This window comes from Gossypium hirsutum, chromosome D05 (genome assembly GCF_007990345.1).
Source record: "Gossypium hirsutum isolate 1008001.06 chromosome D05, Gossypium_hirsutum_v2.1, whole genome shotgun sequence".
NCBI classification, from domain to species: Eukaryota; Viridiplantae; Streptophyta; class Magnoliopsida; order Malvales; family Malvaceae; genus Gossypium; species Gossypium hirsutum.
The window spans coordinates 63757595-63777943 of NC_053441.1; the positions used below are offsets into that span (position 1 = coordinate 63757595).

Genomic DNA, 20349 nt, shown 5'->3' on the forward strand with positions numbered 1-20349 from the left:
TTGAAATTGACCATCACTTTGTTCGAGAAAAGGTGGCCGATGGATCAATTCAAGTTAATTTTGTTCCGTCTGCTAATCAGATTGCTGATGTGCTTACTAAGCCTCTAGCTCCCAAGCAGTTTGTAGGTCTGCGCAGTGCTCTTCGAGTAACAACTAAAGATGAGTCAATTGTTTAGAAAGCAGAGAAAATCGGGAGAATGTTAGAATATTATAAGGAAGTTAGTCAGGAAGTTAGTCAGTTGTCAGTTAGTAAGCAGTTAGTTCCAGTCAGTTGTTAAGGAGGTTGCAGCGGTTAATTAGTTATTGCAGCTGTTAACTACTGTATAAATACATGCACTGATAGCTCTTCTGATAATGAGAAAAATATACAAAGTTTATTCATTGTTTCTACTTGCTATAGTTTAACAGGCATGGGGTAGAGACTTGGAGAATAAACAAGGAAAAATGAAGTTGAAGAGCGGGTGCTAGACTTTCTTCGTCCTTAGAAAAAGTTTGAGCAACTCATCATTAAGAATTGCGGTGGTGCAAAATTCTATCTTGGATGGCAGATTCTTGTTTCAAAATTGAAGCGTTCTGAGGCGCATTTATCGACTTATTCAATAGTTTGAGTGAGTTATGCATAGTTCTAAGTATTGTATTTATCCTCTTCTATACTTCAGCTAATGTGAGACGTAAAGCACCAATGAAGATTTTTGTCTTTCTTTTGATTGTCAAGATCCTTTTTTGTTCAGCTGAAATGAAAAAAAAATCAGCTTAAAATGTGGAAATTTTGATTTTAAGAACAATATGGATTTTATTAAAAAAAAAAGGAGTTGTCACTGAATATTTTTAGTTAGATGTGATCGATGACCTATAAAATCATATTTCATAAAAAAAATTTTAAAGTCTCTCTAAAAATGACAATTACGCATAGGAAGAGTTATAGCACCCTTACAATTACCAAAATTGGTACCTTATTAATTACGTGTTGTTTGAAAATCCTAAATTTTAAATTTGTGAAATATGATATTTAATTATGATCCATTTAATTAATTACATATATAATAAAAATACTTTTATTTCTAAATGAATTAAAATTTTAAAATAATGTTCAGTATCTCCTGTCCATAAAAATACCAAAAAAATATATTTTATTAATAAGCAAAACTCGTGGATTTACTTGGTTTGGAAAAGGATATCCCATTATTAATAAACTTATCTTCTATTTTGGAAAAATTAGGCAAAAAGGTCGAAAAACAAATTAGGGAGTTAGGCCGAAATTTTCAAAATTTAAAGAAATATGTCGATTTTAAATAGAGAAATAGAAAATGCATCTTGGGAAAAGCGCTTTCTGCAAAACTAATTTTCTTTTGACAAATTAGTATTTTTTTACAATATATTTATTAAAGAGAAACTGAACTCGAACACTCAATAATAAAACTACTAAGATTTGACCATTTGGCTAAAAAAAGCTAATATGTCAAAAGAATATGCATTTTGTACAAAATATTTTTTGCAAGATGCGTTTCTGTTTCTCTCTCTAAAATAAACTTATTTCCCCAAATTTAGGAAATATTGACCTAATTCCCTAACTTTTTTTATTTCGGCATTTTTATCCATTTTTCTCCTTCTATTTTTCTATTTCACTTTCTTGTTTTTTTCCCTTTTTCTTTTTTTTTTTTATTCTTTCCTATTTCAATTTTATTTCTTTCTTTTCTTCATGTTCTCTTCCTCTCTTTCCCAATGTTAGCTATCGCTAGCATGCACCACAGCCACACTCCGACATTTGTTCTTCGGTCTAAATAATGGCATCGGTAAACTCTTTTCCTCATTCTCTTTCATTTCCAAATAATGGCGTTGGGGTTCTCCTCCGTCGATCACCTTGCTCTTGTGTCGTCACTGCTTGTTTTGATGTTGTCACTGATCGGAGAAGCCACCAAACGGTCCACATTTCCTTTTTCTCTCCTGCTTCTTTTCTACTTTATTTTTTTTTGTTTTTAAAGCCCTTAACCTTCGTTTCACTGCCGTTGCTCTCCATCATCAAACCGAGCCACCATCGTCAATGGCCTTACTTCTAGTCAACATGCACTGCTGTTTAGCCTCTTGTTTCTTTCTTTTTTTTACCATCGCTGATAAGTGATAAAAGTAACATATTATAATCCCGTTCTTAAAGCGTTTTTGGATGATTGTTTATGCAAATTGGTGATTTTATGTTTGTAATCCTTTGAATTCATGTTTCTATACTTAGGTGAGCATTTGGGAGTGAAAGGAGCGGAAAATGAGCGAAAATTAGACAAAAATTTTTTAGGAGCCACACGGGCTAGACACACGGCCATATGATCCACATGGGTTGGGCACATGACCATGTGCCAGACCATGTCGATTTTGCAACTTGCTTCCCAAACACACCAAAAAACTCAATTTTTAGGCTTTCTGAGTATTCTAAAGTTTATAAACACCAAATATAAGAAGAGATAAGGGGAGCCATCAGAGAATATTGAAGGAAACAACTCGAAGAATACCATTGGAGCCAACTCTGAAGCAGATTTCCTTCAAGATCGAAGACCTCCTTTTAATTTCTTTTGAAGTTTTTATGAGTTTCGTTATTTCTTGTGGTAATTTTGACTTTGAGATGTTTTTATTCAAAATTATGAACTAATTCCCTAGATATTTAGTGAGGGTGAAACTTACGACGAATTCTATTATTTGATTTCTGTTTTACGCGATAAATACTTTATTCTTGTTCTCAATTATGTGTTCTTATCTCTTGTTTTAATATTTCCAGGATATTAATTCATGTTTAATCTGCTTAAATCAGAGGGGGAAAATCCCTATTTAAAAGTAGATCTAGCATAATTAAGTGCAGTTGCATGCAATGCTAGAAATAGGATGACATAAATCTGCCAAATTAGAGTCAAATCTAATAAGGGAATCCATAGATCGAGTTAATGCGATAATAGGAGTTTTACTTAGAAAGAAATTTTAATTAATCAACCTAAAGTTAGTTGCTCTTACTCTCGAAAGAGATATTAACATAGTTTAGGGATTTCTACGGATCAAGACACCAAGTGAATAAATCGTTTAATTTAGATTCATAATAATAGGTGAAGTCTAGGTGGATTCTTTCCTAGGTATTGTCTCTCTCATTGGTTATTATTAAGTTATTTTCCTGATTTATTTCCTATTAGGTTCTTAGTTAGATTAATTTAGTAAATTTAGTTTAAAACCAAACACTCTAATTTGTCGGCTAAATAATAGGAAAATGATAATTACAAATACTTTTAGTCTTCGTGGATACGATATCTCTACTCATCATAGCTATATTATTTATCGATAGGTGCACTTGCCTTCGTCGTATTTTTAGTTAGTCACGTGAAAACACATCAGTCACCCCTCTTGTCTAACTGATAACTCTAAAATATAAAGTTATCTTTAGCACTTCTAGATTGGTAATTCATGCAAATTTTAAGTGTTTGATAATAAATTTTGGGATTTTCATGAAAACTTTGTCTTGTTGAATAATATTAAGATGAATTTGATAATTTGATCATTTATACACTAAAACACATGATTGCAGTTTTTGAGACAATTGATGCACCAGAAGAAAAAACAATCTTAAAGCTCACCCTTTTGGTGCTCAATGTTGTAGCATTTCCACAACATAAGCCATGTAGAAGAAGGTTGATATATGGTCATCTTTGGACCAAATTAAAGGCTTATTGGACTTTGGAGACCCAACTGAAGAATTGGGTCAACAAAAATGGATAGCTTGCTAAGGAGATAAGAGCTCAAACCATCCACTAAGGAGGAGAAGTCCCAACCATCCATAGAGGTGCCCAAATCAGCCACCCTAGACTTGGTAAAATATTGAAAATCAACCACAAAATTCCCATATGTGATCGTCCAACTCGCCTCATCATTTCAAGGTTTCTTTCCCATGAATCAAGCAAAAATGTCAAAGTCATCCACTAACTCATTTCAAGGCTCTCATTTGCTAAAAATAGCCAGTCTCTACAAGTATAAATAGCCTTAACTATTTAGTCATTTCACTTATCCCTCACTCACCATCTCTTTTCCCATTCTTCATTCTTTCACTTCCCATTTGAGAGAGCAATACAAGAGTTTGAGAGAAAAATTTTAGAATTTCTTTGGGCAGAAAAATTTGGCATCTTAAAGGCAGTTGTGTGAAGGAGCAAAGCAGAAGGAAAGAGGAAAAGGAACACAAACTGAGCTACGGAGAAACATTGGATTTGTCTTCTAGTTACTCTCTTTTTTTTTTAATTTTTAATTTGTTATGAATTGATGAACATGATTGCTAAATATTCTTTTTCTTTCAATTTAATTAAAAAGACTTAATTCTGTTGTTGTTAGATTGATTGCATTCTTTTAACTTAGATTGTTAAAATTCTGCTAATATTTTTAAGTGTCTCGGTTGCTTATTCATTCAGATAAAATCATGAACATGTTATTCATACATTATAAATGTATGGAAGCAATCCAATTAACTATTTAATCCAAGCAAGATTTGTAACACCCTTAATTTGTTTCCATCATCGAATTAGGGTTATAAAGTATTACTGTACTAAACAAAACATTCAGCATCAAAACAAAAACAGTTATGCAATTCAAGAACTATCCTTAAATAAATCAATAAAAATAACAAAATTTAAATCACTTAAACAATATTAGCAAACTAATATACAATTATATGTTAAAAATAAAATATATGCCCTTTTAAAAAATATATATGCTACTAAAATTAAAATACTATTATTACCATATAAAAAATAATATTTTAAACTTAAATCATGTATGGGAGTGTGAAAAGCCATAAAAAATTGATTTGTGTGTAATTATTTGTAATTAATTGCGCAATTAATCTAATTTTTATTCTGTAGTTAGTTGCTCTAATTACACTTGGGAACGTTTGGTTAGTTGAATCTTATATCACAGTTTGTAGTATTACATTCTTGAATGAGATTACGGTATTTGAATTTTTTAACATTTTGGTTATCTCATTATCACATTCTTGAATAGTAATTAAAAACCAAAATAACGTTACGTTATCTCATATTATGGATGGAAGGCAAAATTAACCTTTATTTTTATCATATTAGTGAATATAATTTTCCCAAAATAACTGTAATTAAAAACCAAAATGGTTTTTTTTCTTTCCTCTCTTGACTTTAAAAACCTTAATTTAACTTTTTCAATTTCTTCATGATGGAAAAAAAATAAATCACACGTTGTGAGTAATGCATAAAAAAATGTCATAAAACAAAAATAAATAGAAAATTATGTGAATGTGATGATTATCACTCCATTTTCGAAACATTAAAATTATATAATTGTGAAATTTTTAGTTTCAGATCTCAAAGGTAATCAATTCCTCAAAAAATAAACCATATAAATAAATAATTATCATAATTAAATTTAGAAATTTTTATCTGAATTTATATGATAAATTAAGGTGTAATAAAAAATAATTTCTTAAATTATTGTAATTTTATGATTTTATTTAAGCCACTAGACGATTAATGTAACACCTCTCACCAGATCTGATCCCAGGATTCAAGTTACAGGATGCTATATCATTATTGAAACTTTATCACATGTATACATAGTTTCAAGTAAGATCGGTTTCATGACAATTTACAACATTTACAGAGGTGTTCACTGCTAAACAATCATACAACCTCAGAAATAGTTTAATACGTGTTTAGGGACCATTGAGCAAAATTTCAAAGAAATCAACGTGGGTATTGATAAACAAACTAAGGTATCGATATTTTGTAAAATGAGTATCGATACTAACAAGAAAAACGATACTAGCTTAGTATTTTGTCAAATCTTGAATCCAAACATTTTATCGATACTCAAGTACAGGTATCGATATTTTTACCTTGAGTATCGATACTCATGAAAAAGTATTGATACCAAATTAAGCTACTATTTTCCTGCACTATCATTCCAACATTGAAAAATCAATACTTATAATTTGAATATCAAGAACTTTGTTCAAATCAACAAAAATACAGAAAAACAGGGAAAAATTCGTGCTCAAACATTTTCCTTTTCAACATGCATCCTCAACACAATGGGTGAGTTTGGATGGGCGGTGCGTTTACCTATGGTTAATGTAAAAATAAAGGTGGCGGTGAGATTAGATACTGTAACGATGTCTAACATCCAATTGACCATACTTATAACCCAAAACAACATCAATACTTCAACTATTCAGACCCAAATAAAACCAATAAAATAAGGATAACATCCAACACAGTTCTAAAATTCCAATATCATAATAAACCATTAAGAACATAAAAATAACCTTGGACATCCACCTCTCATCCCGACCTCGGCCCCATCCTCCAACCGCGAGGTCGACTGCCCTTTTCCCAATTTTTGTATTAGAACTAAATCTTTATATTATTGGCTGAATATTAAGTGATTATCTATTCTTCCCACACCTAGCTTCAGCTATTTAGCTTGGACAGCATCTAAAATTATTTGTTATTCTAATCTTAATTTTTGTTGATAAATTAGTGTCGCTTTGGCCGAGTGGTTAAGGCGTGTGCCTGCTAAGTATATGGGATTTTCCCGCGAGAGTTAGAATCTCTCAGGCGACGTTAATGTTTTTGTCAACCCCAGATGAGATGCCCGCCACCGGCGACGTCAGGGGTGGGTATTGGTGTTGATGGAGCCTTCTTCGACAGTTGCGTTCTTGGTCTCCTCTGTTGAGGTTTTCTTCCTATGTTGGCAGTGCTGGGAGTTTTGTGGTGGTTTAGCGACGGCTTCATTCGCATCTCGTTTAGCCTCTCGAGCTTGGGCCTTCTCCGCCTTTCGCCTCTTCCTTTCTAGTGCTTCCTTAGCTTTAGCCGCTTCCTCTTCCTTACTCAATTCCTCTTTCTCTGTTCTCTTTCTGTAGGAGCAGATTGCATATACTTCTTTTGCTCCACAACCTTTTCCGCAAGTACCTTTTCAGCTTTTCCCACCGCCACTTCCTTTTGCGTTCGATCTTTCGAAGTTAAGCCAGACATTGTATGATCCACGAACGCTCTTCCATTTAGTGCTCGAGGAATTACAGGAGGCACTTCACCAGGACCAAGTGCACGGCCATCTAATGTCCTCAGTCTCCAAAGTGTGCTCCTTTCATTGGATCTAACATATTCATTTCGGAATTCATCATTGCTATTCCATAAGTCCGTAAATTTCTCCACCTGAGCCATCAACTGTTTAGATAAAATACTGTACAAAATTCTTGATTTGGAAGAAATAAAACAAATGCACGACCTCACCTGGTTAATACAAAAACTTTGGAGTGCCACTTTATCCCCTTTCCAAGCCAACTCATTCGCTTTATTTAAATCATCCATGTGCTGCCGAAAGTGTTTGTTCTGCAACATTCAAACAAGAGTAGCGTCGGCATATCTTTATCTTAGTTTATCAGTTTCGAAGAGCAATGTATTGAATCAGAACCAGAACGAAAATGCAGGTTTGTCTATGAGTCTCGGATAGGATTATGTGCACAACAAGATTATGTTCATTCACTCTAAGCTTACAGAATTTAAAAGTACCTTCTCATGTGATTGTTTCTTCAAACATTGCAACTGTGCATACGCTTCTTGTTGGATGTCATTAGCAGCTTTGAACTGGTACTGCAATTCGCTTAACTTGTCGGTTTTCTCATAGTATTTTCTCTTAGCTGCCTTAGTGATCGCCTCGGTGTTTTTGAGTCTGGCTTTCAATTGGTCAGCTTCCTTCTTTAAAGACTGTAGAAACAGAAGAATCGAATAAGCAACCAAAACATAAGTAAGTTGAATTTTTTTTCCCTCGAGATTTCCATCATCATACCCAAATAAACGTTGATGTGGAAGCGCTTTATTCCTTATATATTTATATATTTGATACAAACACAAAGCAAATAACATTACCAACCGGCTAACCAATGGAGCTTTGCCACGTTTACAGAAATAACATAGTAATTAGTGATCAAGATGAGTACATGTGAACAATGACATTAAATGTATGTCCTGTGGGTGTGTAGGAAAGATAAATGGTAGTGTAGGCATTGTTTATTGACTGGTAGCTGATAAGAAAATATAGTAGAGCTGCGGCTTCTGTTTTCAATGCTTATGCTCCAATAATAGACTCATTTAATTTCAGAAATCCAAAAATTGTGACCTGTTTTCCCCTTTCCTTGTGTTTTCCAATCTCATTTGCCACTATTCATTGACTTCCCTTGCCTGTTAACCCCAATTATACACAATCCATCTCTATTTCTTTCCCTCAATTTCCCTTTCCTTCTTCACCTCTCTCTTTGATTTCTTTGTCCCAATTCTACCATGTCTGTCTTCGGAGAGGCTGCTCTTTCTGCCTTTTTGGAGCTGTTGTCTGCCAAGTTGCTTGACTCTCTACTCAGCTTTGTGGCCGATCACCGGCAAGTCCACCAGCAACTCAAGCTGTGGCAATCCATATTACCCGAGATCAAAGCAGTGTTGAACCATGCAGAGGAGAAGCAGATCAAGGACGAGGGTGTGAAGAATTGGTTGGACGATCTCCAAGACTTAGCTTATGATGTGGATAACATCTTGGACGAGTTCGCATACTAAGAGTTACGTCACAAGCTCCAAAAAACTCAAGCACAAGCCAGCACTAGTAAGGTACAGAAACTCATTCCAACCTGCTGTACTGATGGTCATTTCTCTCCAATCGCTTTTATGCTCAATGCTAAGATAATTTCAAAGGTAAAAGCAATCACTGATAGACTGAATAGTTTGAACACTGGAAGAAGTAGTTTGGGGTTGAGTGAGATCATGTCTCAAGGTGGAACTTCCAAGGGAAAGAAACCAAGGCTGCAACCATGTTGGTGCAACAACAGAATCAAGCAGACTCAGCAAGTATCTTGTCGAGCAAGCCTCAAAACTTGCTGAGCAAACAAACAATTTCGAGTTAAAGAAAGAAGAGAATAAGCTGAGGAAATTTGAGAGAATATTGATGAACAAAACTGATTTCATTCATACATAAAACAATGGCTTGAAGCCAGTACATAACTCAAGCATAATGCTTGTCAAAATCAACAAGTAATTACCTACCTCCACTAATTACATAGAAACTTGAAATTTTAGCTTGTAAACTTATACAAAACTGTGTTTACAGCTCATACATAAGCTAATTGCATCAATCAGAAAGCTAACTTAGTTAGAAATGAACTAACACTCATTTCATCAACTAAATATAACAAAATGAACAAAATGAGCTTGCATCAGCAGCCCTTGCATCTGTTCCAGCTTTGCTTGGTCTTCATGGCCTGTATGGAATCGAGTGTTGGCTTCATGCTGACCAACTTCAACACTCCTCCTTGGTTAGCATGGTGCAAACACCTAATTTTCTTCTTAAATGCTCGAACCTTGTGACATTAAGGGCTTTAGTCAAAATGTCTGCAAGCTGGTCCTCTAAATTGCAGTGAATTAGCTTCACTTCCTGAGCTTGCTCCATTTCTCGAACAACATATAGCTTAATGCTAAAATGCTTTGTTCTTCCATGGAACACTGGATTTTTGGCAATTGCAATAGTAGATTGATTGTCACAGAAGATCTCTGTTATTTCCCTTTGATCCATATTCAAATCAGCCAGGATTTTCCTAAGCCAAATGGCTTGGTTGACAGCACTTGCTGCTGCCACATACTCTGCTTCAGCAGTAGATTGTGCCACCAGACTTTGCTTCTTCGAGCTCCAGCAGAACATAGCTGAACCAAGGTTGAAAGCATACCCTGAGGTGCTTTTCATGTCATCTATCGATCCAGCCCAGTCACTATCAGTGTACCCAACTAGATTTAGATTTCCTTTCCTGCTGTACCTTAAGCCATAGTCCAAAGTGCCTTTGACATATCTGAGCACTCTCTTGGCAGCCTGGAAATGCTTCTCATTGCAACAATGCAAGAACCTTGAGAGCAATCCTACAGCATACATTATGTCTGGTCTAGTGGCAGTCAAGTATAGCAAACAACCAACTAGACACCTGTAGGTAGTTTCACATACCTTCTCAAAATCTCCTTGGCTCGATAGTTTTTCTCCAACAGCAACAGGTGTTTTAGTTGGTTTGCTGTTTTGCATGGAGAACTTGGTCAGAATCTTTGTGGCAAAGCTCTTCTGACTTAAAAATATCCCATTCTGTGCTTGAGTCACCTCCATTCCAAGAAAATAGGACATCTCCCCAAGATCAGACATTTCAAACACCTCTTGCATCTTGGTCTTGAAATTAACCAGCACTGCTCGATCTCCTCCTGTCACCAGCAGGTCATCAACATATAGGGACACAATGAGTTGTGTTTGTGTCCCTTGCTTCTTGACATACAGTGTTGGCTCACTCTTACTTCGATTGAATCCCAGATCAGTCAAGTAGCCATCGATTCTGCTGTACCAGGCCCTTGGAGCCTGTTTTAAGCCATATAGGGCCTTCTTCAATTTGTAGACCATATGCTCTCTCCCAGCTATTTCAAACCCTTGTGGTTGTTCAACATAGATGTCTTCATCTAAAAAACCATTCAGAAAGTCTGATTTCACATCGAGTTGATGAATTTTCCATTCGAGCTGGGCTGCTAAGGCAATCAGCAGTCTGATGGTGTCGAGCCTGGTCACTGGTGCAAAGGTCTCCAGGTAGTCCAAGCCATACCTCTAACTGAACCCCTTGACAACCAACCTTGCTTTCAGTTTGTTCAAGGTTCCATCAGCATTCTGCTTGGCTTTGTACATGCATTTCACCCCAATCACCTTCCTTTTGACTGGCCTTTCAACCAATTCCCAGGTCTGGTTCTTCTCAATCATGCTGATCTCCTCAGCTTTTGCCTGCTTCCACTCTTGCTGAGCTTCAGCCTCTTCAAAGTTACTTGGTTCAGCTATGGCTATATGAGCCCTTTCATAAATCTCAGTCATTGATCTTGTTCCTCTGACTGGTTCATCATCAATGTCCATTTCAGGAACACTTTGTTCTGGCTCAGCTTGGTTTGCTGTAAGTTCTTCAGAAACTTCCTCAGGTTCATGCCTTTCCCAGTTCCAACATGACCTTTCATCAAATACCACATCCCTGCTTACTGACACTTTGTTTGTTGAAGGATCCAAGATCCTATAGCCCTTCTTAACAGTGCTGTAGCCCACCATAAGACCAGGTCGAGCCCTTTCAGACAATTTGTCCCTTTTAACAGCAGGTACATGTGTGTAACATATGCATACAAAGACCTTCAGATGAGCCAGTGATGGCTTGAAGCCAAACCAGGCCTCGAATGGAGTCTTCTGATCCAAAGCCTTGGTTGGAAGTCTATTTTGAATGTATGTTGCAGTGTTAACTGCTTCTGCCCATAGTGCTTTAGGCAGATTCTTCTGAATCATTAAGCACCTGGCCATATCCATCAAGCTCCTATTCTTCCTTTCACTTACACCATTCTGTTGAGGTGTATAAGTGTTGGTAAGCTGGTGTTTGATGCCTGCCTTATCACAGAAGGCTTGGAATTGAGCTGAGGTGTACTCAGTCCCATTATCAGACCTTATGGTCTTCAGCTTGCAGCCTGTTTCTGTCTCAGCAGCAGTTTTAAACTTCCAAAACACAGTGGCCACTTCTGATTTCTGTTTTAAGAAGTAAAGCCAGCAATATCTAGAGAAATCATCAATAAACAGTATGAAATACCTGTTTCCACTTAGTGACTCAGTCCTCATAGGGCCACACACATCAGTGTGCACCAGTTGGAGTTTTTCAGAGGCTCCCCAGGCTTGATTCATGGGAAATGGCAATCTGGCCTGTTTTCCTAGCTGACACACTTCACACACATCATCATGGTCCACTGAGTTAATGAAGTTTTCAGCCAGGTCTTCTCTGACCATTCGGGCCATCGATCTAAAGTTGGCATGTCCCAGCCTTTGATGCCACAACTTAGATTCATCTGATGTGGCTGTGTAGGCAATGTCTGACTTCTTTGTCCAGTCAACCACAAAGCTCTTATCAGCCATAGGGACTGCCATCAGTTTGGATCCACTTGGATCACTGATTTGGCACTGCTTGTCCTTGAACACCACAGAGTAACCTTTCTCCAGCAATTGAGCTATGCTGAGTAGGTTTCTGTCAATTTCAGGCACCAGGAGCACATTTGAGATCATTTTGGCACCTGTGGGAGTGCATATCAGTACATCACCTTTGCCTTCAGCTTGAATAAATTGCCCATTACCAATTTTGACTTTGGTTCTACAGTTTCTGTCTAAAGACTTGAAGATTGCAGCATCAGGTGTCATGTGATTGGTGCATCCACTGTCTAGGAGCCAACCAGATGAGAGCCTTTCCTGAGCAGCTGAGCATGACACAGCAAAGACTTGCTCCTCTTGGTCACTGTCCTCCTTAGCTACTCGAGCCTCAGCTTTCATCTGTTGAGACTGGTTCTGTCTTAATTTGGTCTTGCTCTTGCAAACTCTCTCAACATGACCCTTCTTCTTACAATGCTGACACACAGCATCTGGATTGAACCAGCATTTTTCTTCTGGATGACCAGCCCTTCTGCAGTGCTTGCAAGTTTGACCTTCTCTTCTCGCAGCATCATTATTTGGCTTGTCTCTCCAGGCCTTCTTGCCTTTGTAGGCAGTATTTGTCCTTGCCTGAAAGGCACCTTCTTGATGATCTTCCAGTCTACTTGCTCTCCTCTGCTCTTGAGCATATAGAGCATTGATCAACTCAGTCAGGGAAATGGTGGACAGATCCCTTGAGTCCTCGAGAGATGAGATTTTTGCCTCATACCTCTCAGGCAGAGTTGCTATAACTTTCTCCACTATCCTAGCTTCATTAAACTACTCTCCAAGGTGCCTGATGCTATTAACCACAGCCATAATCCTGTCAGAATATTGCTTGACAGTTTCTTCTTCCTTCATCTTCAAATTCTCGAAATCTCTCCTCAAATTCAGTAACTGTTGCTGCCTTGTCCTCTCTGTCCCTTGAAACTCTTCTTGCAACTTATCCCAGGCCTGTTTTGGTGATTCACAGGCCATAATCCTTGTGAAAATCACATCTGACACTGAGTTCTGAATGCAAGACATGGCCTTGTGCCTCTTGGTCCTCTCATCAGCATGCTGCCTGATCTGAGCCACTGTTGGATTGCCTCTAAGTGGTTCTGGTTCAACATCTGAGTTGACCACCTCCCACAGATCATAAGCCTGCAGGTAAGTCTTCATTTTGACCACCCATATGTGATAGCCTTCTCCATTGAATACTTGAGGTGCAGCTGGTGAAAAGCTTGATGAAGCCATGGATTTGTATAACAGGTCCCTTAAGAAATAAGCTCTAGATACCAATTGTTGGTGCAACAACAGAATCAAGCAGACTCAGCAAGTATCTTGTCGAGCAAGCCTCGAAACTTGCTGAGCAAACAAACAATTTCGAGTTAAAGAAAGAAGAGAATAAGCTGAGGAAATTTGAGAGAATATTGATGAACAAAACTGATTTCATTCATACATAAAACAATGGCTTGAAGCCAGTACATAACTCAAGCATAAAGCTTGTCAAAATCAACAAGTAATTACCTACCTCCACTAATTACATAGAAACTTGAAATTTTAGCTTGTAAACTTATACAAAACTGTATTTACAACTCATACATAAGCTAATTACATCAATCAGAAAGCTAACTTAGTTAGAAATGAACTAACACTCATTTCATCAACTAAATATAACAAAATGAACAAAATGAGCTTGCATCAGCAGCCCTTACATCTGTTCCAGCTTTGCTTGGTCTTCATGGCTTGTATGGAATCGAGTGTTGGCTTCATGCTGACCAACTTCAACAAACCAACTTCCTTGATGGATGGGGCTGTGGAGTATGTTGGTAGAGCCAATGAGAAGCAAGAAATGCTTGAGTTGCTCAAAAGTAACAATTCCGATGGAGTTTGTGTCGTTTCCATCCTTGGCATGGGAGGGATGGGGAAAACAACTCTTGCTCAGCTTGTTTACAATGATCCCAGCATTAAGGAGTCTTTTGATCACAAGTCCTGGGTATGCGTTTCTGATGACTTTGATGCTGTTAACATAACAAAGACGATTTTAAGATCCCTCGATGCTGACTCACAATATGAGAATGACTTGAACTTGCTTCAAGTCAAGTTGAAGGAGAAGTTATCCGGAAAAAGGATGTTGCTTGTTTTAGATGACATTTGGAACGAGAGTTACAGTGATTGGACCATCTTACGGGCTCCATTTGGAGCAGGAACCAAGATTATTGTAACAACTCGACTCCAAAAGGTTTCATCTAATGTCGATTTGGTGAAAGCGTTTTACTTGGATAAACTCTCGCATCATGATTGTTTATCCATATTTGCTCAGCATGCATTAGAGAATTGAAAAAATTAAGGTTATCTAATTTTTTTATAGGGGAAGGTAATGGAAATCTTATTAGAGAATTGAAAAAATTGTCAAACCTTAGAGGTAACTTTTGTCTTTCTGGATTGGAGAAGGTTAATGGTCAAGATGCGAGGGAAGCTAAGTTAAATGAGAAGCTAGGGGTTGATGGGTTAGAACTACAATGGGGTGCAGACTTGGAGAATTGTACAAGGAAAAAGAAGTTGGAGAGCGGGTGTTGGACTTTCTTCGTCCTCTGAAAAAGCTTGAGCAACTCATCATTGAGAATTACGGAGGTGTAAAATTCTCATCTTGGATAGCAGATTCTTCCCTCAAGAATTTGTCGTCTTTGAAGCTTCGTAATTGTAAAAACTGCAAGTCACTACCATCAGTTGGAAGGTTGCCATTGTTAAAAGATCTTTCAATTATTGGTTTCGATCAAGTGCAGAAGATTGGTGTTGAGCTCTTCGGAGAAAATCAATTGAATCCATTTGCATCATTAGAGATTCTGTCTTTTGAGAGTCTTCCAAACTGGAAGGAGTGGGACACTTGTGAAGGAGACGAGAAGGTTTTGAAACTCCCCAGCCTTCGTAAGCTTTCAATCAAAAACTGTCGTCAATTGTTGGGAAGGTTGCCTACCCATCTTCCTTCCTTGCAAAAACTTAAAATTCATTGGTGTACGAGTTTGGTAGTTTCAGTATCAAGTTTGCCGTCACTGTGTGAATTAAGTATACAAGGGTGTGCAGCCTTTTGTTTCTTTCCCATTTTTTACTGTTGCCTCTCCTGTCTAACTAATAACTCTAAAATATAGAGTTATCTTTAGCACTTCTAGATTGGTAATTCATGCAAAATTTAAGTGTTTGATAACAAATTTTGAGATTTTTATGACAACTTTGTCCTGTTGAATGATACTAAGATGAATTTGTTAATTTGATCATTTTATATACTAAAACACATGATTGCAATTTTTGAGACAGTTGATGTACTAGAAGAAAAGCCAGTTTTGAAGCTCACCCTTTTGGTCCTCAATGCTGTAGCATTTCTACAACATAAGCCATGTAAAAGAGGGTTGAGATATGGTCATCTTTGGACTCAATTAAAGGCTTATTGGTCATAGAAAATTCTCTTGACCTAACTTAAGAATTGGGTCAGCAAAAATGGATAGCTTGCTAAGAAGATAGAAGCCCAAATTGTCCACTAAGGAGGAGAAGTACTAATTTCTATAGAGGTGCCTAAATCAGCCACCCAAGACTTGATTAAAGATTGAAAACCAACCACAAAATTCTCTTATGTGACTGGCCAACTCCCCTCCTCATTTCAAGGTTTCTCTCCCATGAATCAAGCAAAATTTCAAAGTCATCTGCTCACTTTCTTTAAAATAAAGGTCGAATTTTCAAGGCTCTCATTTGCTGAAAATAAACAATATCTACAAGTATAAATAACCCTAGCTATCTGTTATCCCTTATTCACCATCTATTTTCCCATTCTTCATTCTTTAACTTCCCATTTGTGGGAGAGAGTAACAAAATAATTTAAGAGAAGCATTTCAGAAGTTCTTTGAGCAGCAAAGTTTAGCATCTTGATGGCAAATCAATTCACCAAAAAGTGCATTATCACATTCAACTTTGACCTTTCTGAAGTCTTTTCTCCATATTATGAAAACACCTTCCATCATGGTAGAGCGTATTTTTTTAAATATTGAATATAGAGCATGTATAATAATTGGTTATCTTTGTAACACCCCTTACCCGAGACCGTTGCCGGAGTCGAGCACGAGGTATTACTTAGCTTATCTTACTAAATTGAAACATAAAAATTTGTTTTGAAAATAAATTTAACTATATACAGCAATCTGTCCAATCGCGCATCAGTTACTAAATTAATTATAACTTGGGATACGGGACTCGAAATTTAATTCCATAAATTTTCCCTGAAACTAGACTCATATATATAATTACCATAAAATTTTTAGAATTTTTGGTTCAGCCAATTAGTACAGTCTATTAGTTAAAGTCTCCCCTGTTTCACCACCTGATTATCCTGATCTCTTGTCACTAAAAATAAGTTTTCTCACTGTAAGATTTTCATATGAAGTTCTTACTTGTTTCTACAGAAAATAGACTCAATAAGGAATCTATAAATATAAACTACATCTCATAACTATTTTTTTACAATTTTTAATGATTTTCTAAACTCAAAATAGGGGACACCAAAACTGTTCTGACCCTGTCTCACCAAAATTTACATATCATAAAATATAAAATTCCTTTTGCTGCACCGTTATTTTTATATGAAAATAGACTCAACAACCTTTAAATCAATATATCATTCACTCTATAATTCATTTTATACTATCCTAGGTGATTTTTTATTATTTTATTATTAAATGATTAATATAAAAGAGAGGAAAGATGAAGAGAATTATCATCTTTCCCATGCACCAACGTGAGAAGAAGAAGAAAGAAAGAAAGTTTTCTTTTCTTTACAATGTGGTCCTTTTTACCAAAAATCCACCATTTTCACTTAGAATTCAAAGAAATTTCCATAATCACCAAGAGAGAAAATTGATAAGGAGACTATGGGGAGTTAGAATATCAAGCTAGATTCAAGAAATAGAGGATGAATGAGAGAGAAAATCAAGCTAAAGATTGAAATCAATAGAGCAAGGTAAGAACATCAAGATTTCAATATATTTTTGAGTTTGATATTATTGAAAAAGTATGAAATTGATGTTAATGTAGGATTTTATTATGTAAGGTTCTATGTTCTTGATATTTTAGTGAAGAAAAATAAGAGAAAGTGATGGGAAATACTATAGAGAAAGGGAATAAGGGTGTTATAAATTTAGTAATCAAGATTTTGCACTAAAACAGTTTTGGACCACAGCAGAAGGTTAATTTTGAAAAATCACCATAAATCATGGAAATCGAATTAGAGGATGAGAAAAATATGGAACTAAAGCTTATTGAGTCTAGTTTCTTATAAAATAAATGATGTAAGTAATGAAATTGTAAATCATGAGATATAATGAATTTTCTGAGACAAGATCAGAATGAATTCGGGTTCCCCTGTTCTTACTTTGGAAAATCATCAAAAATTGTAGAAAAATAATTAGGGGTTAAAATTTACAAAATTAAAATCCTTAATGAGTCTATTTTTAATAGAAACAAACAAGAACATCATCTGAATCCCGTACAATGAGATTATTAGTTTTTAGTGAAGAAGGGTCGAAACTGTCAAACAGCAGAACAGGGCTGAGTTTAAAGAATAAATTGTACTTATTGGCTAAACTAAAAATTCTGAAAATTTTATGGTAAGAAGATATGTGAGTCTAGTTTTGGGAAAAATTATTGGATTTTAATTTGGTGTTCCATATCTCAAGATATGAATAATTTAGTGATTATTACTCAAGTGAACAACTTTGAATGAATATATAAATAAATGGTGAAATTATAGATAATGTTACATATAAGCATATTGTATACATTAAGGATGTGGAATGGAGAGGAGGAGGAGGAAAATATATGATTATTCAACTAGCATGAGTTTTCGTTAAAAATGGTCAATTTACCTGTTTTAGGTTCAGGGACTAAATTGAACAAATGTGAAACTTTAAGGGTAAATTTGTAAAAATGTCAAAAAGTGACCAAATTGCATGAAATGGATTGTTCTATTATTTAAATTAGTAAATTGAATGAAATATTAATTTAGACCAAGATTGGGTGAAAATTCGAGAAAAATAGAAATTTTCCAAAATGTCCCTAAATTTTGCTATTTCTGCAATTTAGCCTGGTAAATTCGTATGAACTATATTTTGTATAATTTTAATATAAGTGAATGCTATTTGGTAATGAATATTATCTATATGTGTGTTTTATTGTTGGAATTGAATTATTATTGGTAATAGGTATAATTATTATATGTTTTGAAATGATTATCGGAAGCTCGATTGGGTTGGAAGTTTGTTGGAGATATATCACATTATCCATTGGTTCTATTGGTAATTTTGGATGATTTGATTTTGGTTATAATGACTTGTACAAGTTAAATTGGTTAATGATAGCTCATAAATGTTTTGATTTTGATTGGTTATAAATATGAATGCTTGATGAAATGAAATGTCTAAAAATTAATTTGTAAACTTCAGTAATGCTCTATAACCCTATTCTGGAGAAGGATATGGGTTAGGGGTGTTACATATATTATTATTAAGGTTTTTTTTTCAATTAACATATACTACTTATGTAGATTAATATATATGTATTGCTTTGTACATTATATTTTGATAATATTTCCTATATAATACTATTATTTTATGTACGGTTTGTTTTAAAAAAAAAATCTATTTTGAATCTATTCCAAATTCATATATATATATATAGTTTATTTTGAGTCTTTTGTAAGTATAATTTATCTATTATGATTTCTCCTCTCGCTATCAATTTTTTAGTGTATCTTTTAAATTTGATTATTAATTCATTTAATTTTTAGATGTTGATATCGGTATTTGCATAATGTAAGGTTGAGATTATCGTTGCTATGTTTGTTTGTATTCATCTTTTGATTATTAGTGTTTATTATTGTATATTTTGGCTTACGAATTATCGTTTCGCGTTATACATTATCATTCTAGCGCATTTTATTCATTTAAAAGGTTACATTTGATATCATTTAAGCATTAAAATCGTTGATTTATGGTGATTTCCATGATCTGGTGATTTTTCAAAATTAACCTGGACGGTTAATATAACACCCCTCACCTGATCTGGTCTCCGGACTCGAGCTACAGGATGCTATATCACTATTGAAACTTTATCACATGTGTATACATAGTTTCAAGCAGGATCGGATTCATGAAAATTTACAACATATACAGATGTGTTCGTGGCTAAACAATCATACAACCTCAAACACAGTTTAATACGTGTTTCGGGACCATTGAGCAAAATTTCAAAGAAATCAACATAGGTATCGATACACAAATTAAGGTATTGATATTTTGTAAAATGAGTATTGATATTAACAAGAAAAACGATACCAACTTAGCATTTTGTCAAATCTTGAATCCGAACATTTTATCGATACTCAAGCATAGGTATTGATATTTTTACCTTAAGTATCGATAATCGTGAAAAGGTATTGATACCAAATTAAGCTACTATTTTCTTGCACTATCATTCCAACATTGAGATATCGATACTTATAATTTGAATATCGAGAACTTTGTACAAATCAACAAAAATATAGAAAAACAGGACAAAATTCGTGCTCAAACATTTTCCTTTTCAACATGCATCCTCAACACAATATCTAACATCAAATTGACCATACTTATAACCCAAAACAACATCAATACTTCAACTATTCAGACCCAAATAAAATCAATAAAATAAGGATAACATCCAACACAATTCTAAAATTTCAAAACCATAATAAACCATTAAGAACATAAAAATAAACTTGGACATCCACCTCTCATCCCGACCTCGGCCCCATCCTCCAACCCCGAGGTCGACTGCCCTTTTCTCAATTATTGGCAGATAATATTATTGTACTAGAACTAAATCTTTATATTATTAGCTGAATATTAAGTGATCATCTATTCCTCCCACACCTAGCTTCAGCTATTTAGCTTGGACAGCATCTAAAATTATTTGTTATTTTAATCTTAATTTTAGTTGATAAACCAGTGTCGCTTTGGCCGAGTGGTTAAGGCGTGTGCCTGCTAAGTACATGGGATTTTCCCGCGAGAGTTCGAATCTCTCAGGCGACGTTAATATTTTTGTCAACCCCAGATGAGATGCCCGCCACCGGCGACGTCAGGGGTGGGTATTAGTGTTGATGGAGCCTTCTTCGACAGTTGCGTTCTTGGTCTCCTCTGTTGAGGTTTTCTTCCTATGTTGGCAGTGCTGGGAGTTTTGTGGTGGTTTAGCGACGGCTTCATTCGCATCTCGTTTAGCCTCTCGAGCTTGGGCCTTCTCCGCCTTTCGCCTCTTCCTTTC

General features: G+C 35.5%; 2 protein-coding genes and 2 non-coding genes across 4 annotated transcripts; 3 read left to right on the forward strand and 1 right to left on the reverse strand.

Moving 5' to 3' along the window:
• Positions 1 to 6526: 6526 nt before the first annotated feature.
• On the forward strand, positions 6527 to 6608 carry TRNAS-GCU (transfer RNA serine (anticodon GCU)). Its single transcript has one exon. It is a non-coding gene; the product is annotated as a tRNA-Ser (tRNA).
• A 46-nt stretch (positions 6609 to 6654) lies between these two features.
• LOC121217300 (proton pump-interactor 1-like) lies at positions 6655 to 8253 on the reverse strand. Its single transcript, XM_041092821.1, has 5 exons — positions 8245 to 8253; positions 7557 to 7751; positions 7278 to 7376; positions 6957 to 7199; positions 6655 to 6897 (listed from the first exon to the last, which is right to left on the reverse strand). The coding sequence occupies exons 1-5, from the start codon at positions 8251 to 8253 to the stop codon at positions 6655 to 6657; spliced, it is 789 nt and encodes a 262-aa protein (XP_040948755.1).
• A 5577-nt stretch (positions 8254 to 13830) lies between these two features.
• Positions 13831 to 14425, forward strand: LOC121216977 (putative disease resistance protein RGA3). Its single transcript, XM_041092505.1, has one exon. It carries the CDS (start codon positions 13862 to 13864, stop codon positions 14348 to 14350), a length of 489 nt encoding a protein of 162 aa, XP_040948439.1. The 5' UTR covers positions 13831 to 13861; the 3' UTR covers positions 14351 to 14425.
• Positions 14426 to 20038: 5613 nt separating this feature from the next.
• On the forward strand, positions 20039 to 20120 carry TRNAS-GCU (transfer RNA serine (anticodon GCU)). The gene has a single exon. It is a non-coding gene; the product is annotated as a tRNA-Ser (tRNA).
• The last annotated feature ends 229 nt before the right edge of the window (positions 20121 to 20349 follow it).

What these genes read in the sequence shown, in the direction of transcription:
- LOC121217300 (XM_041092821.1), bottom strand. An exon ending in AGAAACAATCACATGAGAAG is followed by an intron (nt 7,377 to 7,556) that starts GTACTTTTAAAT and finishes TGAATGTTGCAG; the next exon opens with AACAAACACTTTCGGCAGCA. An exon ending in AAAGTTTTTGTATTAACCAG is followed by an intron (nt 7,200 to 7,277) that starts GTGAGGTCGTGC and finishes TTGATGGCTCAG; the next exon opens with GTGGAGAAATTTACGGACTT.
- LOC121216977 (XM_041092505.1), top strand. Translation starts at nt 13,862, where the DNA reads ATGCTTGAGTTGCTCAAAAGTAACAATTCCGATGGAGTTTGTGTCGTT.